Source organism: Monodelphis domestica, chromosome 2 (genome assembly GCF_027887165.1).
Source record: "Monodelphis domestica isolate mMonDom1 chromosome 2, mMonDom1.pri, whole genome shotgun sequence".
Lineage (NCBI taxonomy): Eukaryota > Metazoa > Chordata > Mammalia > Didelphimorphia > Didelphidae > Monodelphis > Monodelphis domestica.
In genome coordinates this window covers 8,506,244-8,531,612 of record NC_077228.1, presented here as the reverse complement: position 1 = coordinate 8,531,612, position 25,369 = coordinate 8,506,244, and the positions used below count along the sequence as shown (strand labels likewise).

The following is a 25,369-nucleotide window of genomic DNA, read 5'->3' as shown; positions in this document are numbered from 1 at the left end:
TCTTCTTCTTCTTCTTCTTCTTCTTCTCTTCCTCATCCTCTTTCTTCTTTTTTCTTCCTCCTCCTCCTCCTCTTTTGCTTCCTTATCATGAACTATTGTTAACTAGAGCTTAATATTGTAAAAAGGGCTCTGAATAGACTCAATCTGTGATTTCAATGGTACTGGGAACTCCAGGGGGAGAAATCTCCCTTTACCAATTGAGGTTGGCTCCCTTCTTTGCATGATGTCTTAGAGTGCTACCTTGAGAACTAAGAGGTGAAGAGACTTGTGTAGGGTAAAAATTGCCAAAATATGTCAGAGGTAGAACTTGAACCCAGGACTGCCTGGTTTTGAAGGCTCAACGGGTGAATTCAATAAACTGTAGAATAAACCCTTTTCCAACTCTAAAATTGCTATAATACATCCCATGCAAGAACAGAAAGCTGCGATCAAAAGAGAGTCCTTCTTATGCATGCATTCGTTCATTCATTTCGTCTTTCATTCTTCTATTTCCTGTGTCCAGGTGATTGCAAGGTGCTTAGAGATCATCAAACAGAAGGAAGGCCAGATTTTCAGCCATCAGCAGCAGCCCATCCTCCGCTTCTAGTGCCTGCGGCCAGGAGGAAATGCTGTGCAAGTGTCGGGTTCGAGGGATTTGGGTTTCTGAGAACTGAGAGACTGGGCTGATGTTCATTTACTGCAACTTGGAGCAAATGGAGCAAAACTTAGACAGGGAGACGTTCACAAAGAAAACGAAGCCGTGCCCTTCCCTCGGGTCAGGACTAAGCGGAGGCCTTCTGGGAGGTTTCCTGGCAAAGGAAGACGATCTTAGTGGGAAAGGAGCGGCTCAGAGTCCTGAGAACGTGGGCTGCAGTCCTGCCTGTGACCGACTCGCTGGGGGCTCCTTGGGGCGCCCTTCCTCACCTGTGCAATGGGGAGACTGGCCAGTGAGCCCCGCCTTAAAGCAAGCGCAGGATGGCTGGAAGCGGCGATGGAGAGCCTCCTCTCTCCAGGGTTCGGAGCTCGTGCACGTCTCCTCTCTTCCTCTCAGCTGGCTGAGTCCTCGCGGAACCGGAACCAGAGCTGAGTGTTTACGCAGGCCGGGACAGAAATTGTCTCTTGGCTGGCGGTCCCGAGGCAGAACTCCCAGAGGGCTGGTGCGAGCCTGTCCCCAGCCGCCCTCCTCCCTACCGAACTTGCCGTGCCGGGGTTTGTGCTTTCTGGGAGCTTCCAAAGGATGGAGGAGGCCCGAGAGCCCCCTCCGTGCCCGAGTCTACCAGGAGATGCTGCTGCCGCGGCCTGACGCTGGACATCACGTCCTCTGGCTCCAGAGGGCCTCCGGTGAAGGCTGCTCGAGTCCTCCCTCCTGACCCAGAGGCTGGAGACTTGGTGCCCAACGAGGCACCCCATAACGAGGAGGGTGGAAGGACAGAAGGGCAGCTTTTGTTCATTGAAAAGAAATAAAATTGAAGTGAAAAGAACAGACGCCCCCGAAAGGAAGTGACTCGTGTGTCTCTCTCACACTCTCTCCTTCTTCTCCCTCTCTCCCTTTCTGTCTCTCTCCATCCATCCATCCATCCATCTGTCTCTCTGTGTGTGTCTCTCTCCATGTTTCTCTCTCCCTCTCCCTCTCTCTGTCTCTCTGTCTGTCTCTGTCTGTCTCTGTCTCCCTCTCTCTCTCTCTGTCTCTCTGTCTGTCTCTGTCTCTGTCTCTTTGTCTCTCCCTCTCTCTCTCTGTCTCTATCTCTCTCTGTCTCTGCCTCTCTCACTCTCTCTGTCTCTGTCTCTGTCTCTGTGTCTCTTTGTCTCTCCCTCTCTCTCTCTGTCTCTTTGTCTCCCTCTCTCTCTCTCTGTCTCTCTGTCTGTCTCTGTCTCTTTGTCTCTCCCTCTCTCTCTCTGTCTCTATCTCTCTCTGTCTCTGCCTCTCTCACTCTCTCTGTCTATGTCTCTGTCTCTGTGTCTCTTTGTCTCTCCCTCTCTCTCTCTGTCTCTTTGTCTCTCCCTCTCTCTCTCTGTCTCTATCTCTCTCTCTGTCTCTGCCTCTCTCACTCTCTGTCTCTCTCTCTTTCTCTCTGTCTCTGTCTCTCTGTCTCTTTGTCTCCCTCTCTCTCTCTCTGCTATACGGTGGCCAGAAGTGACCTTGGTGGGAGTATTGGATTCCCGCGGGTGCTCTGTTGGAATGATGCTTATTTTGCTCTTTCTCTCAGGAAATAGTCCTTTGTAGGAACTCATCGACATGCTCTATTTTGTTGTTCTTGCACACTTTTTTTAGTAAAGTCTGACCCTTTGTGACCTATTTAGGGGTTTCTTTCCAGTTTATTTAAACCTTTACTTTCTGTCCTAGTAATTTTTTTTTTAATTTTAAACCCTTCCCTTCCATCTTAGAATACTAAATATTGGTCCCAAGGCAGAAGAGCGGTAAGGGCTAGGCAGAGGGGATAAAGTGACTTGCCCAGGGTCACACACCTAGGAAGTGTCTGAGGCCATATTTGAACCCAGGAACCCCATCTCTAGGGCTGATTCTTAATCCATTGAGCCACTCAGCTGCCCCCACCTAGTAACAATTCTAAAAGAATTAGGGTAAGGGCAAGACAAATGGGGGTTAAGAGACTTGCCCAAGACCATATAGCTAGGAAGTGTCTCAGGCCAGATTTGAACCCAGATCTTCCCAACTCCAGCCCTGGCACTCTATCCTGCCCCGCCCTTCAATTGGGGTTTTCTTGACAAAGATATTGGAATGGTTTTCTGTTCCCTTCTTCAGTTCACTTTACAGATGGAGAAACGGGGGTAAACAGAGTTCGGTGACTTGCACAAGGTAGGATGTGAGGAAGTGTCTGAGGCCAGATTTGAACCAGGAAGAGGAGGCTTCCTGACTCCAGGCCCAGGCCTCTATCCCCGGCAGCCCGAGCTGCCTCTATGCTATATTAGCTGTGGGCTCCTGAGCAACGCTGTGAGGAAAGTCCTCCAAGCACTCCCGAGGGATACCAGCCAGGTGGGAGGGTGAGCCCCGAGCTGGGAGCCGCACGCTTGTAGAACGAGCACGGCCATGGTGCTTGGGATCACGGCCTGCGGGCTGCAAAGGCGCCCTGAGTGACAAGACTCACGGCTGGGGAAGAGGGGCCAAAGGACGGGTCCCAGGTAGCCAAGGCCAGCCGGGCACGGGATCATGGATGGGGAGCTGAGAGGAAGCTCCCAGGCTGGGACTCGAGCCCCCACTGGACAGGGCTCTGGAGGGGAATGGTTGGCCTTGGCTCCCTTTCCAAGATGGCAGCCCTGGAGGCCCCATGGAGGCCCCATGGCGGGGGCTCTTGCTTCCAGGCCACGGAGGGCCCTTTCACGTGGCGGGTTATAGGAGCGGAGGCCTGGTTTGCTTCAGTGTCGGGGAGCTGCCAGCCTCGCCCTGCCCCTGCCCCTGCCCAGGTCTCTGGGGGAGCAGCCGCCGGCCTGCCGGGCTCCGCCATCACTCTATGAGCGCACGCTGAGTTCAGGGTGACGCCCTCCCCAAGGGATCTGGGCCTCCCCCATCCCTCGAGAGACAAGGCCACACGAATGCCTGCAATCATCTGGCTTTAATGACGCCCACACAGATGCCACCTCCGACTGCCCAGGGTGGTCTATCCGAGGGGCTCCCTCGGTCCGTCAGGGCCGCCCTGGCCACTCGGGGAGCCCCGAGGGACGGCTAGGGCCAGCTGGCGGGACAACGGACAGAAGGAAGGACGGACGAGCAGGCTGGTCCTGGGGGCCTCCGGGACGCATCAGGATCTCCTGAACAGGCCGTGGAAGGTGACCGGGATGTTGGTTTCCACTTCGGCCCTGGCCACCTCCGTCATGTCCTTGGCGTTGAGAACGAGCAGGCACGCGGGCTTCTGGCCGGCCCCGGGGCTCACCACCACGCTCAGAACCACTCCTGGCAAGCAGAGCACGGCGGGGATTAGGGCCGCGTCACAGGTCAGCCTCGAGCCTTCGCTGACTGTGGCCCGGCAGCGCCCCCACCAGGCAGGGGAAGGTCTGGCTTTAGAATGGGGGCCCTGAGTGCGAGTTCTCCCTCCCCTCCATGCTCCCTGGCCATTGATGTGAGCTTGATCCCTCTTCTGGGCTCTGGGCAACATCTGACCTCCTGAGGGATAGAGAAGAGGCTGCCTGCCCTGGGAGAGTTTCCTTATCTGGGAGGCTCCCGGACTAATGAAATCACGGGTGGCTGCCGGACCTGGGACCAGAAGACCCGAGTTCAAATCGAGCCCCAGATACTTCCTCCCTGTGTGACCCTGGGCAAGCTACTTCGCTTCTCTCTGCCTCCGTTTCCTCCATAGAAAGACGGAGGTAATGATAACCCCCGTCTCACAGGGCTGTTGAGGAAGCAACGAGGGGGTCTTTGTGAAGCCCTTTGAGGCTCGGAGGGCAGCAGCTGCTCTTATTCCATCCCTGCATGGTCTTATTTGATCCCCACGTCTGCTGGTGAAACGGTTTTATGAACCCCATTTTACAGAGGAGGGAAGCGAGGCTCCACCAGGGGTCCGAGCACCGAGGCTGTCGGGACCTTCGCTCATGAGGTGGCTGAGGGGGAGCTCCTCAGGGCCTCCCTGGCCTTGGCCATAAAATGAGGAAGGGCAGACCTCAAGGAAGGGCTGCTCCTCAGGGCGGGCCTCGGGGGCCAGGCTGCCCTTTCCCCAGCTTTCCAACCTCGGGCTTGAAGAGTTCACAGACTGTGTCTTTCCACTACCCACCCCCAGGGCCAGAGTGTCAACACTGAGCACGAGAGACGGCTCAGTTATTGTGAATGGCGCCCGACCTCATCTGGAGAATGGGCGGCGCGTTTGCACCACCCACCCCACAGAGCTGTGGTGAGGATCCGATGAAATGTGCCTCCGTGGCATCATGCCAAGTGCCCGGTGCATGCTGGGCGCAAGAAGGCGTTTAAGAAATGCTGAATGAATGAGTGAACGAATGAGTGAGTGAATGAGTGAGTGAATGAGTGAATGAATGAGTGAGTGAGGGAGGGAGTGAGGGAGTGTTTGCTTTCCCAACTTGGCCGTAGAAATGGTCCAGGAAGACATCCTGAAGCAAAGTCCTTTTGATTTTCCTGCTGAATTTTCCACTAAGACTCCATGCTACACTCAGAAATGTATTTGGTTAGAGCTTTCTAGGGAGGTGGAATGAGCCCTGGGTCGGGAGCTAGGAGGCCTCGGCTCTGCTCCTATTGCTTCAAGTCTAGATGGAATGGCTTTACCTCAATGGTCTCACCTGCCTTATCTCAATAAACTAGTAACTGTAAAGTGCCTACTGTGTGCCAGGCATTGGACTAAGGACTGCAGAGACAGAAGAAGGCAGTCCTTGCTCTCAAGGAGCTTTCAATCAAATAGGGGAGACAAAGTCAAACAAATACATACAGTAAGTTGAAGACAGAATAATGAAAAATAGTTAAAGGAAGAAAGACACTGGAATGAAGAGAAGTTGGGGAAGACTTCCTACAGAAGTTGGGATTTTAGTGGAGCCGCAAAGGAAGCCAAGGATGACACTAAGGAGAGGGAGGTCATTAGTCAGATAAGAGGACAGAACCAGGATACCTCAGAGGGGCTTCTTAGCCCTAAGGATTCTCACTTGCTATAGATAATTTCCTTCCTTCCTTCCTTCCTTCCTTCCTTCCTTCCTTCCTTCCTTCCTTCCTTCCTCCCTCCCTTCCTTTTCTTCCTTCCTTCCTTCCTTCCTTCCTTCCTTCCTTCCTTCCTTCCTTCCTTCCTTCCTTCCTCCCTTCCTTTTCTTCCTTCCTTCCTTCCTTCCTTCCTTCCTTCCTTCCTTCCTTCCTCCCTTCCTTTTCTTCCTTCCTTCCTTCCTTCCTTCCTTCCTTCCTCCCTCCCTTCCTTTTCTTCCTTCCTTCCTTCCTTCCTTCCTTCCTTCCTTCCTTCCTTCCTTCCTTCCTCCCTTCCTTTTCTTCCTTCCTTCCTTCCTTCCTCCCTTCCTTTTCTTCCTTCCTTCCTTCCTTCCTTCCTTCCTTCCTTCCTTCCTTCCTTCCTTCCTTCCTTCCTTCCTTCCTTCCTTCCTTCCTTCCTTCCTTCCTTCCTTCCTTCCTTCCTTTTTTCCTTCCTAGAATTAACTGTGTATTGGTTCCAAGGCAGAAAATTGGCAAAGAGGGTTAAGTAACACAGCTAGGAAGTGTCTGAGGCCAAATTTGAACTCAGGACCTCTCATCTTTCGGTCTGGTTCCCAAGCCACTGCATCACCTAGCTTCCCCAAGGTTTGGTTCTGTTGCATGGTATCACCGACTTTGAGAATTCGAAGGATCCTCAGCGAGCATCTAGTTAACCCAGCCTGAATCTGAAGCACAACGTAGCTGATCCTTTTATAACAAGAGGCAGCATGGGAGAAAACTTCCTCCAAAGAGATCGGAGGTCTCCCAACATGGAATGCGTTTCCCCTCTCGTTGGAGGCTGAATCGTCATCACCATCATCATCACTGCCATCTTTATGGTCCATGAGGGTTTGCAAAGCACTTGACATCTGTCATCTCATCCAGTCCTCACAATCAAGCTGGGAAGGAGCGCTGCTGCTACCCTCCTCATTTTACAAATGGGGAAACTGAGAAAGGGATGCACTTGCTCACTAGAAAATTTCATGAAGCGCTGCAGATGGTTCAGGTCCAGCCTCTGCTCATTGCCCCCGCTCTCCCCTTCCACTCTCCTAGTGCTCTCTGCAGTATCTATCCATCGATCGTAGCTTTGCCTTTGGGCGCCAACCCCCTCGTCTGGCGAGTTCCACCTCGACAAAGCAACCCCTCGATCTCCTGTTCTCCAGGCTAAATATCTAGAGAGGCTTCGGGGTCCCCCCAGGCCTGGGCGCCCTCTTCCAGACGCTCTCCAACGTCTCTCCCCCAACTTGGACATCATCCTTGTGCCTGACGTTTGTGGCCATAAAAGAGGTGCTCCTGGTCCTCCCTGGCTGCTGGACTGAAGGGGAAGCAGGAAAGGAAGAGGGCCGAGAACGTTACCGTCGTCTTCCTCCTGGGCATCTGGGTGGGACACAAAGATGGGCTCGGACGGGTAGGAGTCGGGCTCGTGCCACAACCACGTTTCCTTCGTGACGACGTTCAGCTTGCAGAGCTGCACAGGAGCACCAAACGGCCCGTGAACAAGGCTTGCTTTGCCCGGGCGGAGGAGCCCTCCGAGCCTCCCCCAGCCTTCCACCCAGATTACCCTGTCGGGGACAAAGTGGTTGAGCCCGAGGCCGTAGGCGAACGCGTAGGGTTTCCCGCCGTACTTCTGGTAATTGATTTGGGGAAACTCGAAGGCTGGCAAAGCAAAGCACAAGAATGAAGGAGAGGAAGGAGAACGCACTCTTCGTCACGCGCGGCGTGCCAGGATCCAAGCAGGAAGAAGGGGGGCCGGGCTCTGCTCTCGGGGGGGCTCCATGCTACTGGGGTGCCACCAGAGGCCTCACAGGTGCTCGTGAGAAAGAATTCTGGGTAGAAATCGGGCCCTGGAATCAAGGGCAAACCCAATGCGAATCCTCGACGCCATTTAAGGGCTCAGCTGCCCGTCTTTTCCCATGTCAGCCCTGTTCACTCGTTTCGCCCAGCAGAGAAAGCCACCATTAAAGAGAGAAGCCTGAGGAAATGCCAATGACTTCGCCTTGGGGAGAGCGGAACAAGCCCCCTGGAAAGCCACGTACTGTAAAACGGTCCCCCAAGCCCAAAATGAAGAGGACTCCAACCTTCTGTGGAAGATGGGGAAACTGAGGCCCATCGAGGGGAAATGGCCTCTTTAGGGTCATTTGTGGCAGAGCTGACCCTTAGACTGAGGTCCTCTGACTCCAGGGCCAGATTCCCAGGGATGAGGCTCCATTCTTGGGGGGAGCTGGAGGAGGGGCCCGAGAGGTCCCGTGACCCGGCTTGGCCAAGCCAAGCCGTTAACGAGCTGTGAGCCGAGTGGACCCGCCGGCCTTCTCGGGCTGACGGAGGGGGGCTCCCGGGCTCTCCTCACCTTGGCGGGGCCCCGAGAAGAGGACTTCGGGCTCCAGCCAGATGGTCTCGTCGCTGCAGAGAATGGCGGCGGCCGTGGTGTTGGGCAGACTCACCAGGTTCTTGCCTGTGTCGGCCTAGGAGGAAGACGACAAGAGCTCAGCGGCGGAGCGGCTGCGCTCGGCATCTTTGCCCCGACAGACACAGGCTGTCCACGTCCGCCGTGTTTCCCTCCCGTCGGCTCTGGGAGGCGCAGAAGGGGGGCATCGTGGACCCCCATTTTACCGATGAGGAAGGCGAGGTCAGAGAAAGAAGTAAAATGGCGGCGGGAGCCGAGAGCAGCTCTGTGTGCATGGACAGAACAAAGGTCCAGCCCGAAGGAGGCCCCCCGCCTTGTCTAGGCCTTCCCTCCCCCCAAGCCCTGCGGTCTGCCCCGCGTGACCCAGCCCGGACTGGAGGCCGGGGGCGCCTGGGTCCTCGAGGCTCAGGGCTGGCTGTGTGGAGGCCGAGCGGCTGAGCGCATCGGCGCGGTGAAGGGTCCGGCGCGGCTCTGCTGAAATACCTTGTTAATAGCCAAGGGCAGCACGTATCTCCGCACTTCGGGCTGGGGCGCCTTCTTGGCGTTCCTTTTCACCTCCTCCCAGTTCTCCCGTAAATTGGCCAAATACAGGTAATTGTAAACGAACTCAAAGCTGCCAGGGAAGAAGAAGAGCAAACATGGACAGGCCGTCCACTTCCCCAAGTCCCACAGAAACGGGTTCTGTCTTTATGCCCTCCTCACAGAAGAGAAACTGAGGCTGAGAGAGCTCAGGCAGCGCCCAGGAGGGCAGAAGCGACGTCGTCTTCCGGGCACTGGGGCAGCCCTTTCTTACTGACCCCGTCACTGCCTCCTTCAGGGCCCCTGGGGCTGCCCTAGGCTGTGCAGATGACGCCCCCATCAGCCTCTGAACCCCAAGACCAAGGTTTCCCGCCTCTTAACCTCTCCACATTTAGCCGGAGCTCTTCTCGGATGCCAGCTGTGCCATCCCCCGCCAGGTCTGGACCCGACCCTGGCAGGCCCAGTTATAGTTTACACTTCTGCGTCAGAGCCCCTCTTTGTGCCCCCTGCACCACGTGAACCTCTGGAGGGGGGAGAGCAGAGAGGACGAAACTCTCCAGGCACTAAAGAGCTACATTTGAGGGCTTGGAAGTTCTTTCCCTGTCATCTCATTTGATCCTCACTATAATCTAGAAAGCAGGAACTGTTCTCATCCTGTTTTAGAGAAGAGGAAACTAAGGCTGAAATCAGTTCAGTGACTTGCCCAGGGTCACATAGCAAGTCAGTTCCTGAGGCGACACCATGGCTTCTGAGGTTCCCTCCAGCCCTCTGACCCTCAGCTCCTGTCTCCCGAAGGTGCTTAGTATCTCTGGACTTCAGTTTCCTCATTTGGAAAATGAGTTGAGGTTGGACTTAACCTATTTTGGGCCCAAACTGGTTTGGTAAAAGTCTAGGGGAGCTCTAGATTCCTCCCGAGAATCCTGTTTTTAAATGAATAAAATAAAGTACACAGGATCACAAAAGGAACCGAACAGATGGAAATACAATGATGGAAAGACTTTAGGACAAGTTCAGGGACTGCCGATGGAGATCTTATCAGGAGAAGATCATCAGATTTCAGCTTTAGCCAGATCGCCCTATGTTCCTGGGTGAAAGAAATGCCCGCTAAGAGCCACCTTGGAAAGACATGGGGCCCCAGGTACGACCCCCCCCCCCTGGCCTCTCTGGCCATACCCTTTCCAGCAGCAGAGGTCCACAATCAGGAAGTTGTCCTCTTCATATGTGTTAATGTGGTGGAAGAGATTAAACGAGGATGTCCTGTATTTGTTGTTGAGGTACTTGCCTCGTTTCTTATCAGCCACGTGAAGCCAGACCTTGGAAAATGGGAAGAGGGTTAGGAGGTGTCTTGGGACAAAATCCCCAAAGTATACAGCCTAGGAAGCAAGCCTTGACAAAGAGGCTGGAGCCTACCCCCATGGTTTCATTGGACTCGAAGCAATCCATGTAGTTGGCTCCCCAGAGGGTCCAGGATGAGAGGAACTTGAGCAGATTAATTTTGACAGGCGTTTCCACAAAAACGATGTAATTCGGAGTCAGCCCAAAACTGTGAAGAATTACAGAAGGACTGTATGAGGCAGGAGAGCTGTACATGGGCAAAAAGAAATACCCTCCTGGGGCTTCCTTGGAAAGAAAGGGTCTACCCAAGTGCCATGCACTCAAACGTAATTAACTGCAGGGAGATAGGGTGTTCGGGTTTGGATCAAAGGCAGGAAAGATGCTAAAAACTGCTTCCATGTTTTCTCTTGGGTATCGAAGAAGGCACGAATTTGAGTTACCTGTGGACGTACGATGGCTTGAGCCGATCACTACAAGGAAACTGTACGACCACTTCAGACTTGTTCATTGGGTCTTCTTTGTCTGAAATAAAGCATTTTCAAAAGACCTTTGTGGAATCTCTTGTGAAGGAGTCATTTCAAGGCTTTAAAAGCATGTGTACAAGAAGAGCACATTTTTAGCTTTTGCAGAAAGTACATTCTGGGCCAAAGGCACTCATTTGTTTCCTAAGAGATATAATCTCAACTTTCCTTGTATCTGTTTTCTTCTCTCTTCTCATACCATCTTAAAGTCCTGCTCACCTCATAGGAACTTTGATAATCATCTCCTAAGTGGTTTCCTGCTTTTAATGTCTTCCTATTCTAACCCATTTGTCCTATGACTGCCAAACTGGAATTTCTAAAATACAAATCCAACCTTATCTTCCCCTTTCCCTCCATCCCACTCAAGTCTCCAATGGATCCCGACTGCCTTGGGGGGGGGGGTGGAAGTGTAAATACATCCTTCTTTCACCAAATTGGACATCCTCTGATCTTTCCAGCCTTATTCACATGCCTTCTCTCCATGCACTCTCTACGCCAATGAACCCCTCCCCAAGCTGTTCCCCAGACTCTCTCTTCTATTTGTGCTGACGGTCACTTTGTGCAGAAAGTGTTGTTCTTGGTCCTCAGCTCTACCTTGGAGGATTCTGGCTCTGGTCCCTCCTCCTAGGCGAGACCTTCCCCAATGCCTCCAGTGACCAGCACCCTTGCCCACCTGAAATTACTTCTTATTATGTTGTATTCACCCTCTTGTATGCAGGTTATACATCTCCAGAAGAATGGAAGCTCCTTGAGAGCAGCAGATGTTTTGTTTTCAACTTTGTACCCCCAGGACCTGACACAGTTCCTGGCACTTAACTGGTCCTGATTATATCATGATTGAATGGAATTTGAAATTTCAGTTCAATGAAATCACTGAGTCCAACAGGGAATCACGAGGGACTCATGATTCTGAGAAGTGCCCAGGTACAGCCCCAGGGAGACAGAAATGGGAGCCTCATCCTATGGCATTGGCTCATTTCTCGTACCCAGGTAAATTCGATCAAGGAGGGACGAGTGTACCTGCTTGTAGGGGAGGAATCCGTATGATGTTATAAGCAATAGAAAAATTCTTTCCAAAGCAGTTGCCAATGTTATAAACAGTGCCGTCATTCTCAACGTGAGGGTGAGCTGTCGCACCGTTGACTGAGACATAGTTGCAAAGGTCCACCTAGAGGAAAAGAAACGGCGCGGCTTATTCAACGTATCAATAAGTGTAACACCAATCAAACCAGGCCAAATAACAACAGGGTTGACCCGGAAGAATAAAAAGTCTAGAATCTCAATGGAAATAATGAAAAGAAAGAAGAATCATGGAAAGGGCATCAGCCAGCCTTCTGGACTTGGTAGTATTTGATAAATCAATAATTATCGTTATTATTTGGAACTGGTTAAAAAATAGAAAGGTAGGGGGCAGCTGGGTAGCTCAGTGGATGGAGAGCCAGGCTTAGAGACGGGAGGTCCTAGGTTCAAATCTGGCCTCCAACACTTCCCAGCTGTGTGACCCTGGGCAAGTCACTTGACCCCCATTGCCTAGCCCTTACCACTCTTCTGCCTTGGAGCCAATACACAGTATTGTGTAAGGTAAGGGTTAAAAAAGGTAAGGGTTAAAAAAAAATAGAAAGGTAGGTCCATGGTATGTGTGGTGGAGAGAACATTAGATTTAGAGTTGGGGGAGGAGCCAAGTTCAAGTCCCTCCTCTGATACACATTATTGTGTAAAGTCCTCCCAGGAGGACTCTGAGTCAGCCCATAACAGGGTTCCCTTTACACATTACCTAAGTGGTTTTGGGCAATTCAGTTGACTTCTCTTGGCCTCCATTTCTTTATCTGTACAGTAAAATAAGGGGGGCTGGACTACATGGCCTTTCTGGGTCCTTTTTTGTATAAATTTCTGATCCTTTTATTTTGGTCATGGATTAAACAAGAATCAGAAACAGTAACCCAGAATTAAGAGAAATCTGAAAAGACAAAGTACTTGGGGAAGAATTCCCTTCTTGCCAAGTGGTTTTTGGAAAACTGAAAGGCAGTTTGGCAGAAATTAGGTTTAAACTGATACATTACACCACATGCCACAGTAAATGTAAACAGTCAAAAAAGCCAAAGCCTCAAAATAAGGGTGACCTGAATGTCAAAGGTCATACCACGAAAAAATTAGAAGAGATTAAAATCAGGTTCCTTCTGCAGCTCTGACTAAGGGGTAGAAGGTGTGGAAGATTCCCCTTTCCTCAAAAAAAAAACCAGATCCTTTTGATGACATGAAATCAAAACTTTCTTGAGCAGAGACTATCTCTACATAAAAGAGAAACCTTCCATTGAGCATCAGGTATCTTGAAAGGTCTGATTTCCAAGATAAACAGGGAACTAAGTAACTAAGTATACATATATATGTATATCTATAGAAAACTTTATTATATTTCATTAATTATTTTTAATTTTTACTATTTTTATTATATTAAAACAATATATTATATAATAAATAAAACAACATATAAATATTATATCATTTATTATATAATATATTATAATCAATTATTAATAAACACCATTATGTATTGTCATAAAATTGATAAAAATAATTATTAATAAGATATGTTTATTATGTTATATATAATAAATCTATAAAATATGAACGTTATCTCAACAGAGAACTGGCCAAAGAAGGTCAACAAATAGTTCTCAAAAGAATTGCAAAGTATCAAGTGAAAAATTGTATATAGAAATGAGCCTAGGAGAGATCTCATTCCATCCTAATTATAAGAAAGTATATTTTTTAGGTTCCTTAAAGAATTAAGTCTTTCCTTTTACTAAAGTCATTTTTTAAATGGATTTGTCTATTTGCTGTCAAAGTAGAGATTTCCCCCTGGCCTTAGGGTCAGGAAGACCTGAATTCAAGTCTCGAGCTGAAACAGACTTGTAGCGTCATCTGGGGCAGGGCTCTCAGTCTCTGGATGCCCCAAGAATAATCTCTCCAAAGCTATACACTACATTGGAGCCACCTGGGAGAGTGCGTGCAGAGTCTGGAAAGAAGCCCCACCTGCTTTATCGTCTCCAGAGTCTCAGGATTGATCTTGGTGATAAAGTTCGTCTCGGTGCAAGCATAGTAGTCTTCTCCCACTGGGTAGATGTTGACCAGGGCGTTGTCGGTGACCTCCACTCCTCGGAAGTAAGAAAAAAACCTGCCGAAGAGGAGGAGTCACGGAGTGCCGTGAAAGAGGCCGCCAAACCTCGGCAGGCCCAGAGAAAGAGAACTTGCAGTTCCAGTCACCTGGAAAAGATGTTTTTGCAGGGATCAGGGAAGGCGCAGGTTCCGAACTCCGTCAGGACGATCCTCTTCTCGGTCATGGCTCTCACATAGGCATCGGTGCGGATGAATCTAAAGGACAGGAAAGACATCCCTGGAATTCCCGGACAACGAAGAGGTCCCGGCCCCTGTGAGCGGGCGCATGTGTGGTGGAGGGAGGAAGAGGCCGGAAGGAGGACCGGCCGGTGGAATTGGCGCCGGAGGCCCAGGGTCAGCTGTTTCACACAGATTTTCACACCTGCCTCCGGAGGGTAGCGGAGTAAAAACGCAGGAGCCTATCTTCCGAGAGAGGGCGCTCCTCGTCAACACAGGGCAGGACTCTAGAGCTGGAGATGGCCTGGAAGGCTAGCTAGTGCCACTCCTCATTTTCAGAGGGGAAACTGGGGTCCAAGGGCTCGTGCCCTGCCCAGTCACAGAGGCGGCATCATAGTATCGTAGATCTAGGGGAGGCGTTTCGAAGGCTCTTATCCAATCCCCTCATTTTACCACTCAGAACAGGGAGGTACCCAGAGGTTAAGAGACTTACCCAGGGTCACCCCTGGTGGCAGTCAAGCCAAGGCAGGATGCTTTCTTGCTGGGGAGGCTGTAGAGGGGAGTGGAGGGCATGCGGGACCAAGAACTAGCCTTGAGATTGGAAAGACCCCAATTCCCACCTCAGACATTCATTATATAGGGTTCCCCGGACAAGCGGCTTAGTCCTTCCTAGCTTCAGTTTCCTCAATCATAAAATGGGGATATCAGTCACACCGACGTCTCACAGAGGCTCAAATGAGAAAAGATAGACTAGGGCTTTGCCAACGGGAGCGGTTCTCACTGTGACTGTCAGGTAGGAAAGTCCCCCAAGTCTCAGACGCTCCGTAGGCATCCCACTAGGACCTTTCTTCCTACGAGACGTCCGGGGAGCCCCCTCCCCAAATCCCCTTTTCTACGGAGCGTGCCCCGTCCTTCCGCGCAGGCTCCCAAGCCAGGAGTCATCCTGGGCTTCCCTTGGGCTCCCCGTCCCAAGTCTGGGGGGGGGGGGGGGAGGATTCTGCCTTTTCTCCACTCTCACGGCTGCTCCCTCGGCTCTCCCTCGGCTCACCTGGAGGACTAAAAGAGCCCCCACATTGGACTCCCCACTTCAGTTCATGCCCGAAGAGGGGTCTGAGCGCGAATCCCGGCTTAACCTTCCTTTATCGCCTCCACACGAATCACGGAGCTCTCGCCTTCCTGACTGAGGCGATTCCAGGTCTGGCCGCAGCCCATTCCCAGCTCCCGGCAAGGCTCCGATCCGCAGCGGCTTCCCTGGGTTCGAGTCCTTCCCGGAGAAGTGGGGCTGATGCCGATCCCCACCTTCCCCGCAGGGCTCTGGTGAGGATCACGTGAGCTGATCTGGCTAGAGTGAATGCTGGCTACTCTTGGGCTGTTGCTAGCTGGGAAAACATTCTGAAGAGGAAAGCCAGACCTCTGGAAGCAGAGCCCCTGGCGACCACCTCAAGCCCTCCCCTCCCCCACCTCTGCTCTGGCTCAGACAGCTCTGATCTCAAACACTTAACTAGCATGTAACCATGGCAGGTCACGCAAACAACCCATGCCTCAGTTTCCCCATCTGTAAAACGAGGGATTCCAATTCTGTGCCTCTCAAGTTTCTTTCGGCTTCAAATCCCTGAGAGGAACGAACAAGCCTTGCCTGAGCCCTTTACAGTTCTGTCTCACTCGAGGCCGGCCTTCTTATCCCTATTTCGTGACTGAGGACACTGAGGCAGGCAGAGAGGAAGAGACTTGACTAGTCACTAGGTCTTGGCCGGACGTTTGACGTCCCACCTGAACTCGGGGCTTTCTCAGCGGCCTCCGATCCCAGCCTCCAGGGCAGGAGCCGGTGCCTGGGCCCCGCACTTACCTCCTGTGGTAGGTGACTCGGCCGTCTTTAAAGTCGAACTTGTGGAGCAGGGCTTGGCCGTCAAACAGGTGGTAGAAGGGCTCGGAGCCCACCTCGAAGAGCCCGGGCCCACATCGGAGGAGGCTGCCGGCGAGCCACGGCGGGATTCTGCCTGTGGGGCGGCCAGAGCAAAGCCTGCTGGGGGGCGGGGACGCCGGGCGCCCTCGGGCCAGCCGCGCTCTCTCCCCCTGGGCGCAGCCGGCGGCGATCCGTGTATGGGCTGCTGCTTGATCCCGGAGCCCTCCGGCTGAAGGTGCTGGGCACGAGCCAGGGGCCGGCCCGACTGCCCTCAGGCGTGCTCTGGGAGAGCCGGAGGAGGGACCCTTCCTGACCCAGAGGGGGCTCCGGGACGGGGGAGCCCCCGCAGCCCCAGTCCCCGAGAGCTGGGCGCGAGCGAGACCCTCCCCACCTGGCAAGGGAGCGGCTCGTGGTTGGGGCTGCGCGCCTGAGCCCAGCCCAAATGGGCCTCCAGGTGAGGATCCAACAGCGGCACTTGCCCACCTCAGAACACGCGGGAACCGCCCCCCCCCCCCCCCAGCCTGCCGTGATAGATCGTTCTGAGCCGCCCCGCCTAGGCACAGCGCTCCCTCTCCTTCGCTCTGCTGCTTCCTCCATGAAGAGGGATAACGAGCCCCGCTGACAAGCTCCCCCTCCTTTGACTGAAACGCCGGAGGGGACTTCCAGGCCCATCTCAGGGCCCCCATTTTTAGCAGAGACTTCAAGCCCAGCCGCGGGCAGGACCCCCCCATCCTGCAGCTCCCAGACTGAGAGACCCAAGGGACCTGTTCCCCCCCCCCCCCTTTTCTAGATGAAGATGCCGAGGGCCAGAGAGGGGAAGGGATTCCTCCAAGGCCAAGCAGAAACCAAGAAGCAGAAGCAAGATTTGAACTCCGGTCTTCGGTGGAGAAGTCGGGCACATTTCCCAGACTCCTTTGTGAAAGGGGAACTTTTGCTCCCACTTTCTATTTCCCGTATAAGGACCATCAAGTCTACAGACAGTAAATCAGGTGCCTGATGTCACAAAGATCATTACAGCAATAAGAGCAGATCATGTTGGCCTCGGCAGAGGTGTTACAGGGATCATCCTTACTTTACGCAGGAGGAAACTGAGGCTGGGGAGCTGTAGAGACTTGTACAGGGCTAAGACAGGATTTGAACCCAGGACATTCTGACCCCCACATCTAACACTCTATCCATCAGGATCTTCTGAGGGTCCTCTCAGCCCTTCCCATTGAACCACATAGCCCCAGGGTCATGGATGGACTCCCCCAGGACCCACCAGCTGACCTTTGAAATGCCACCTGCCATCTGGCGTTTCTGTGGGCTGTGTGCGTGCATACATGTGCAGATGTATGTGTGCATTTGTACGTGTGCATGTGTATGTGTGTGCATGTATGTGCACGTGTGTGCGTGCCCTCTCTGGATGGACATGGGGCTTTGTGATGACACAAATCTGTATACATCCAGCTCACTATGGGGCCTCAGTTTCCCCTTTTACACACAGTTCCGGCTGGCTGGCTGGGCTCCCTGGAGACCAGTCTAAGGACGAGCTGGCTCCCTTCATTGGGGTTGGATGCTCTGGGCCCCTCCTGGGACGCCAGCTTGCTTCCTTCCCTCCTGCCAGCCTGCCCTGGTGCCTGGGGATGCGCCAGCCAGCAGGAGAGGGCGGACGGGGAGTGACCCACCTCGGATGTGAGCCAGGAGCGGGGAAGACAGCTCCTCCACGGTTTCGAAAAGCTTCTTGTAGCCTCCGGCCGGGTGCTCCACCCTGAAATGGTTCAAGAATCGGGCGTGAGCCCCTGTCGCTCCCCAAAGGAGACCTGGAGAACATAGCCAGACCTCCTGGGAGGAGGAGGGGGAGGCAGAGGAACCCAGCGCCCCTGGAACGAGGAGAATCGGGGTTCAGGAGAGCGAGTCCCTGATCATCTACAACAGAACCCCAGCCGGGGAGGCTTCTCCGGGGTGAAAGCAAAAGATGCCTGAACTCCTCTCTCGCAGCGGTGATCATCACGATTCGCAACCCGACTCACGTCACTGCTCTGTGACTCAGTTTCCTCCTCTGTCAAATGGGGGAACTGGCCAGATGACCCACAAGGGGTTCTTCTCCTGGCCCCAGAGGAGGGCTTCTCCTGACCTCCTCAGGCTGGTGACAATCACGCTTTTACATCATGTTTTTAAATAACCAAAGAAAATGCTCAGCATCAGATGCCATCTTTCCCACCCACGTTCACAGACCCAGGGGCTCCACCCAGGGGATCTTCAGGAGCTAAGGGAGGACCTCAGGTTAAGGACTTTGCTCTGGTTGCTTTGATGTTCCTATTATCGTCTAGTGGAAAGAACACTGGATTCTGAGTCAGAAGACCTAGATTCAAATCTGCCCTCCGCTACTCTGTACTGTGTGTCCTTGGGCAAGTCATTTCCCTGCTCTTGGCTTCCTTCACCCTCTGTAAAAGGATGATGGCATAGCCTGGATGGGGGCATCAAAAACTCAAACAGACGTAGAAAACCACCAATTAACATCGTCTATGTGGCATTTTGTAGTGCATTTTGGGGACGTTTCCCAGTTGCATCTCGGTCCAGTTCTGCCCGCTCAGCAGTGGACATGGGTGCTGGGTTGGACCCTTCTGTCTAGGGAGCCTTCAACGCCCTTTTCAGCCTGAGATGGACTATGGCCAGGTCCCACCGGTCTCTCCACTGACATTCCTCTGGGGTCCTGGCCCGCCTCACCGAGATTCTCCCAGAAGCACTCAGCCAGCAGGACTAACGGCTACTTCTCTCCCTTCCCCCTCCTGTATGCCCTCCTCCAAGCCCCGGACACATCAGCACAACCCAGTCCCTGCCCATCTTCTCTGGGCCTCTCAGCAGCCCTAGGAGGCAGGCGCTGTGGTACCCATTTTCCAGAGGAGATCAGCTGGACAGAGGTGAAGTGACTTGCCTAAGGTCACAAAGCTAGTAAGTGCCTGAGGCAGAATTTGAATTCAGGACTTCACCGCTGGAGGTCCAGCATCCTACCCACCTGGCTCTTTTTCTCTGTCTCTGGCTCTCTTTCTCACTATGCACACAGAAACCATATGGGTAAAGCATTCTGGAGATCTCAAAGTCTTAAATAAACGTCATCTTTTATGAGAGAGGCGAAAGCTAGAAGGACCTTAGCGGCCCCCTCATTCGCCTTCCTCATCTTTTGGAGGAGAAGACTGAGGACCAGCACAGAGACTAGGTGACTTGGCCAAGGCCACACCGCATCAGAGAGAACACGGAATGCGGGTCTTCTGACCCCGGGATCTTTTCACTGTCATCCCCGTCCTCATCTCCACGAAGGCAGACCTGGTGCCAGCAGCTGCCCTGGTCCAGGACGGTCCAGCTCGGAGATGCCTGGCAGGCAGCCCCTCTCCTCTGTGGCCCTGGCGGGCTCCTCTCCTTGGCCCCCGGCAGGGACGCTGCTCCCAGGACGCCCCCCGGCCCTTGTGCCTCCGCCCCAGAATCCCCTCATTCCGTGTCTCAGGGCTGTAAAGATCCCGGCCCCCGCCGTCAGCCCTCCATCCCCTCCGCAGCTGGAATTAGAGCTCCGGCTGCTACTTACTGGTGAGACATTTCTCCAGACAGGCGGATGGAGCGAGGCGCGGCAGGGCTGCAGTGAGGAGGTCGCCGACTCCGCCCGCACTATTTATGGGGCCCTTAAATCCCTCTGAAAAGCGCCCGAGCTCTGCAGCAGCCCCTCCGCTGGTCATGGGGCAGAGGAACAGAGGCTGCTTTCACCGCCAAGTCCTGCTAATACTCTCGAGGCTGTTCCCACGGCCCAGATCTTGGACCCAAGTCCAGAGACCTCAATCCTGCCCAGGGACAGACGGACGCCCGCCCGCCCGAGAATCCTGAGGGCTGGGGGTGGCGCAGCCCATTGAGCCCCACTCAAGGGCCTCGGCTGCCCCCCGCCCCCCCCCCGCCTCCCCTCCCCCCCCCCCCCCTCTCCCCATGGCTTGGCCAGACCAAGAGGACCAACGGCATCCCGGGCTCTTCATCCTGCAGGACTGGTCAGCCTGGAGAGAGTCTGTCCCTCTCAGAGCCCTCCTTCTTCACCTTGGCTGACTGCCATCGTTAGACCGTGTGCTCATAAGATCAGCAAATATTTCCCTTCAACTACACTCCATTTGGTCTTCATGGCGACCCTCTGAAGTCGGTGTGAGTGATTATTATCCTGAAATGACTTGTCCAGGGTCTCAGAGCCAGCACGTGTCTAGGGCGGGATTTGAACTTGGCATTCCAAGTCCGGCACTGTCTTCTCAACCAACTTAACTGCCTCCAGCAGCCCAGTGATATGTTCTTGGTTTGCTAGAGCCGGAATCTATTTTTGACCAGTGATTTCTTCTTGATGACTCCTCCTCATTCCAAAGGAGGCATTGCCTCCTTCACAATAACTGTAAGCTGGGTGGTGTAAGGCCTGAGGCTGGACCTGGGGGTTCCTTGGAAGGAGAAGCTCCAAGGTATGGAAACTACCATTGCCAGTAGACAGCACCCAATGGCTGCTCACAAGAGCGCACTGATGGTCAACAAGTGGTGGGGTCAGAGACTGTATTTGAACCCAGATCTCCGAATCGAAGACCAATTCTTTGGCCGCTGCTCCAAATGAAAATCTCTCCGGCTGGGTTTTTTCCTCAGGAGCTCATTTTTGGCTCATTCAATTTCTTTTTCTAATATAGGGATATTTAAGTATTCAGTTTCATCTTTTATTAATCTGGACAATTTATGTTTTTGCAAATACTCACCCATTTGGTTTTGTTGTCAGATTTGCATGCAAGTGGCCCAAATCATTCCTAAGCAACTGACCACTTTGGAGCTGTAGAATTGAAAAATCGGTTACCCTAACAAAAGAACTACATTTCCCAGGAGCCCACTGACTTCCTGTCCTTACATACTTCCTGTACACAGGGGATATTAGGCAGTGATGTGGAAGGTCCCACTTTTTTACTTCCTGTCCTGAGCTTGGTTTGAACTGGCTGATCAGTCATGGGCATGTGGTATTTATTTTGTGTCTTCTTTATTCCTTGATTTCTAATGATCATTAATAAATCTTTTAAATATATAATATTTTTATTATTGAAATTTAATTTTAACTTTTACAGAGCTGTTCTTCCTGCGTGGTATTATGCCATTACACTTAGGGCCATACAAAAGCCAGAGGGCTGCCAACATCTTGGCTGATGCTGCTTCTTTGGATGGAAGGGAGAGGAAACACAAAGGGAAGTAGAATTCACTTCCTGAGAACTTGTAAGTAGAAGTTGGGGCAGTCAAAGCAATTTGCCTGGGGTTTGAGGGAGCCACGTTTAACTGAGATGAGTTCAGTAAAAGGAGGGAGCAAGGGAGCAGTCCTCAAGTCCCAATTTCCCTGGAAAAGACCCCGGGTGAGGTGCCCTGGGTGCTTCGGGCACCTCTGCAGAGACTTTCTCTAAGCCTCCACCTGGAACGCTCTGTGCGTTGAAGACAGGTGAGGAATGCCTTGAGTGCACAGGGACCGAGTAAGGATTATTCCACCAGGACAGTTTGACTTCTTAGCTGAGAAAGGATCACGCTTAACCCATCAGTGCTCCCGGGTGCAGTAAACCTGGAAATAGTAGATGAGGCCTCCCTGGGCTGGGAGGTCCTGTCCCGTGAGGGCCCTCTTCGAGGCCACCAGCCAGGGGACACGGCCCTTAGGAAGGGCTCTTAATTGGGGGATTGTTGAGGTACTGGGATAATTGGCCTGCAATTGGGACTCCGGTGCCAGAGATCCCAGGACGCGACTGAAAGGGCATTTGACCTTTCTAGAACTGAAGGTGTGGACACAGCCTCAGTTGTCCCCCCAGCAGTTTGCTGAGGACCCCAAATATTTCCCTGAGGGGACATCCGGGCTCTGAGAGTAAATGAGAGCAGCTGGATGGAGGGGGCATCCCTATGGAGCACGTGTGGGACTGAATCAGCCCTCCACCTTTTACCATGGTCCCCGCAGTCTGGTGACAGGGATAGTCCAGCCCCTGATGAGGGCTCGGGTCAGTCCAGTCCTCCGGTTGTCCCTTGGTCGTCAGGATGGGCAGCGCAGGGAAGGAGGCTGCGGGAAAGCTTTGTCCACGCTGCCGGCTTTAAGAGCTGAATTCTCTGCTCTTGTTCCTGTCTCTACAGCACTCGGGATGCTTCAGGTTCTCCTTCCGATGTCCAGGGAGGACCTTCCCGGCCTCAATCGTCCCCCGGAGTCCACAGAGCAGGACCGGGTGCTGCTGGTCACAGGGAACCCGACAAGGGCCGCAGAATGCCAGTTTTCTCTTCTCTTTTGGCTTTCTTCCTCCCTGGGCAGAGTAACAGAAGAGCCAACCCAAGATTATTTCCGCTCTTCTTGGCAGGAGAAAGCTCAGGAGCCGATCAGGCCAGGAGCTCCCGGGTCCAGGTGCCGGTGATCCCGGAGGTCTGGGAGGCGTCGGCAGTGGCCAGGAGGATGGAGCGTGCAAGGCGGGCTGGCCAGAAGAGAAGGGCCTGGAGAGCACGGCTCAGGGCTCTGAGCTGGAAAGCTTTGAGCGCGGAAAACACACAATTTCTTGTTGTGCGGTATCAGGATTTGCCCGGAAGTCTACGCAGTCGATGGTTCTTTTGTGGTGGAGGAAATAAAGAGCCGTCCCATAGCCGGCCGCAGGAGCCCACGAGCCCCTCTGGCGCATCCCTTTCAGGGGAACCAGACAGGAACCACGTAAAAGCTTCTCCACAGAGCTCGTCCTCGGGCCTCCGGGGGGGCTGACGAAGCCTCTGCTGGGGGCTCCCGGGTGCCCAGCCCGTGTCAAGCCCGTGTTCTGCCCCCACACGGAGCCCGAGGTGCAGCCCTTCTTTTCAACAGGCCGATGATGGGAATTCTTTCCCGGAGTTCCAGAAGAGCTTTGAGAGGGCGGAGCCTGAGCTGCAGCCAATCCGGAATCTCCTCCACCATGTGCTGCAACTAGCTTGGTCCGAAGAGCAAGGGCGTCGGGCTCACGACTGATGAGGAGTCTAAGTCGATTCATCCGTGCCAAGTGGAGGTCAGCCTCTCTCCTCCTTCCCATGCTCTGGAGCCGATGACAACAATCACTCCTATGAGGTGAGCCTCAAGATTCCGAAGCCTTTACAAGTCAGTCACATCCCTTGGGGCCTGGCTCTAGGCCAAGCATGGTGCAGGGTGGAGGAGGGGAAGCATCTCACCGCTCTTCCTCGGTTTGGTCCTCACGTTGGCTCCGCGACTAACTGAAGCTGATACTGATTAAGTGACTAGCAAGTGTTGGGGTAAAACTTGAACCCGCCTCTTTCCGCCTCTGTGTGCAACTCTCCTACCACCTCTATGACCCAAGGCAGAGCACCTCATCTTTATCATGTTGGCTTTTAACAGAAAATTTGGGGGTTAGACTAGCTAATAGCTTCCAGTGAATTCTTTTTTTTTAAACCCTTTCGTTTCCATCTTAGAATCTATACTGTGTATTGGTTCCAAGACAGAGGAGCAGCAAGGGCTAGGCAATGGGAGTCAAGTGACTTGCCCAGGGTCACACAGCTAGGAAGTATCTGAGGCCAGATTGGAACCCAGGATCTCTCCTCTTTTCTCCATTTAACCTCAATACTGTATAATGGTTCCAAGGCAGAAGAGTGGTCAGAGCTAGGCAGAAGTTAAGTGACTTGCCCAGGGTCACACAGCTGGGAGGTGTCTGAGGCCAGGTTTGTCCGGTGAACTTGAGCTGGGAGGAAGCTCCTCCTTTGGCCTAAACTCCCCAGCAGCCTTCCTGCCCTCATGGAAGGTCATTCTCCTTACTCTACTCTCATGGGAATGGACAAACAAGTTCTTCCTGGACCGCCCTTCATAGGCTCTAGGTGTCTTAGAAAGTATTTTTTTAAAAACTAGTTATATCGCCTTAAGGTAACCAGGTGAAAAGGAGGGTCCCAGAGGAGCCCCCTCTTTTGAGGCCTGCTTTAACAGACAAGTAAGTCTAAATAAACGTTACTTACCAGAAATCCTTGAAGCTAGACGCTTAGAGGGAGGAGCAGCTGGTGCCTTTCAGATCCAGAAGAATTATCCCTCCTCTACACCAAAGGGAACTGGCGCTGTAGACAAAAGAGCTTATTCTGTATGTACCCAGCTGAGAGCTGGGTCTGAAACGGTCCAGCCTCTTACCTGAAAGCGTATGGATGCAGGAACATTATGCTGGCAGCCTGAGCTGGGAATCTAGGATGTGTTAAGACACAGAGAGATAGATGAAAAGAAAGAGAGAGACAAAGAGAGAAAGGCAGAGAGACAGAAAAAGGGGCAGAGAGAAAGAAGGAGAGGGGGAGGGAGAGAAAGAAAGAGAAAGCATGAGAGAGGGAGGGAGAGAGAGGGGGGGAGAGACAGAGTGAGAGAGACAGAGAGAGAGAAAGAGAGAGAGAAAGAGAGAGGGAGGGAGGAAAGGAGAGAAAGAGGGGGAGAAGGGGAAGGGGAGAGAAACAGAGAGACAGGGAGAGGGAGAGGAAAAGGGAGAGAGACAGAGAGGGAGAGACAGACAGAGAGACAAAGGGAGACAGAGATGGAAAAGGAGGAGAAGAATGAGCTTTCTTGCAAGATTAAAATTCCATCACGATGACCACTACGACGATGACGGAGGAGAATGTCCGAATAAGCAAAGCTATTTCCATGTCTTGGAGGATGACCCATGAATATGATGCTTCAGAGCACGGAATGAGTCTTGATGAGCTCCATATGATGTCTCATGTATCCACAGACCACCAGAGCTAGAACTAGAGCTCTCGTCTTCTTCCCATTTTAAAAGTGCTCAGAAGCCAAGAGCCTTCTCCAAGTTGCACCAGCAGAGGCGGGCTGCGGCAGAAGGGGAGCCCACGTCTCCCAAAGGGCTCTCCCGATGCCTTTGTCTCACGGAGTTATATGTTAAATCAAAGCAAAACTGGATCTGCTTCTCATTGTCGTTTGGCTTAAGCCCCTGCTCAGGACAAGAGCTCTCTCCATGTAACCCGGATGTTAGCGCCTCCCTCAGATCTTCTCTTACACAAATGCGCTCTCCTGTTGGTCTCTGCGGTGCCGTCCTGGACTCCTCCCTCTCTCTCAGCCTCCATTTTCATTCAGCTGCCCAGCCCTGTTGCTTCTATCCCGATAGCATCTCTCATGCCTGTCCTCCTTCTCTGATCTCTGCCCTGGCCGGGGTCCTCATCACCTCCCACCGGGTTTACTGTAAGAGCCGCTGGTCCCTCCTGACCCAGGGGATCTTCCTAAAGGCCAGACTTTCAGGAAACAAGCACTGAGCCAAGGTCTCCCCTCCAAATAAACCTAAAAAAAAAAACGTGCTGGGCTGGATCTTGGTGGGGAAGTGTCTTTTCTGCAGCTCATGACCCAGGCGGGGGATGTTGGTGGGTTCTAGGGGTGGGGGCTAGCCAAGAAGTGGGCTGTGGAGAGAGAGGAGGCTGTGCGTGGAGATAAGAGGAGGTCCCAGAGCAATGCCGGAACCTCGACCTTCATTCAGGATGTGGGAAATGGGAATATGGCTATCACTGCCCTTTGCAGCTCATAGATGGAGCACAAGCCAAGGAGGGGACCTGCGCCCCCTGCTCTTGCTCTGACCCGAGGCGGTGCACTGGCTGAAGAATTTCAGAAGCCTGAGGAGGAACCTCAGGCCAGTCTGAAGCAATAGAACTTCCCAGTGAGTTGGTGGAGTCCAGCAGCATCTGCCATCAGGAGCAGCAGATCCAAACTCCGGTCAGGAGCTGCAGAGCTCCGACTGGGGCGGAGGTGGGAGATGGAGCGT

The 25,369-nt window shown here is 53.0% G+C and overlaps 2 protein-coding genes across 10 annotated transcripts in view; one reads left to right on the top strand and one right to left on the bottom strand.

Annotated features, from left to right (window-relative positions):
* Window positions 1–1,475, top strand: part of LOC100030370 (biotin-dependent 3-methylcrotonyl-coenzyme A carboxylase beta1 subunit-like) — a 61,662-nt gene extending 60,187 nt beyond the window's left edge. For 4 of the 5 annotated variants that reach the window (XM_056814950.1, XM_016429847.2, XM_056814958.1 and 1 more), the window contains one exon: window positions 503–1,475. In XM_056814950.1, coding sequence (XP_056670928.1) covers window positions 503–666 — 164 coding nt within the window. In that variant the 3' untranslated portion in view covers window positions 667–1,475. The remainder of the gene's footprint in view (window positions 1–502) is intronic. The other variant, XM_056814956.1, reaches the window with a different exon arrangement.
* A 2,055-nt stretch (window positions 1,476–3,530) lies between these two features.
* RPE65 (retinoid isomerohydrolase RPE65) lies at window positions 3,531–19,803 on the bottom strand. 5 transcript variants are annotated; one of them, XM_007480405.3, is made up of 15 exons: window positions 19,677–19,803; window positions 19,183–19,322; window positions 17,288–17,370; window positions 15,564–15,714; window positions 13,649–13,756; window positions 13,418–13,559; window positions 11,405–11,552; window positions 10,304–10,385; window positions 9,939–10,071; window positions 9,702–9,841; window positions 8,493–8,622; window positions 7,953–8,067; window positions 7,167–7,261; window positions 6,962–7,073; window positions 3,537–3,886 (listed from the first exon to the last, which is right to left on the bottom strand). In XM_007480405.3, exons 2-15 carry the CDS (start codon window positions 19,191–19,193, stop codon window positions 3,735–3,737), a joined length of 1,602 nt encoding a protein of 533 aa, XP_007480467.2. In that variant the 5' UTR covers window positions 19,194–19,322; window positions 19,677–19,803; the 3' UTR covers window positions 3,537–3,734. The 5 variants fall into 5 exon arrangements, with proteins under 5 accessions (XP_007480468.2, XP_007480467.2, XP_016285331.2 ...); XM_016429845.2 differs by lacking the exon at window positions 19,677–19,803 and having other exon boundaries at window positions 19,183–19,386; XM_007480406.3 differs by lacking the exons at window positions 6,962–7,073; window positions 7,167–7,261 and having other exon boundaries at window positions 3,531–3,886; window positions 19,677–19,802.
* Between the last annotated feature and the right edge of the window lie 5,566 nt (window positions 19,804–25,369).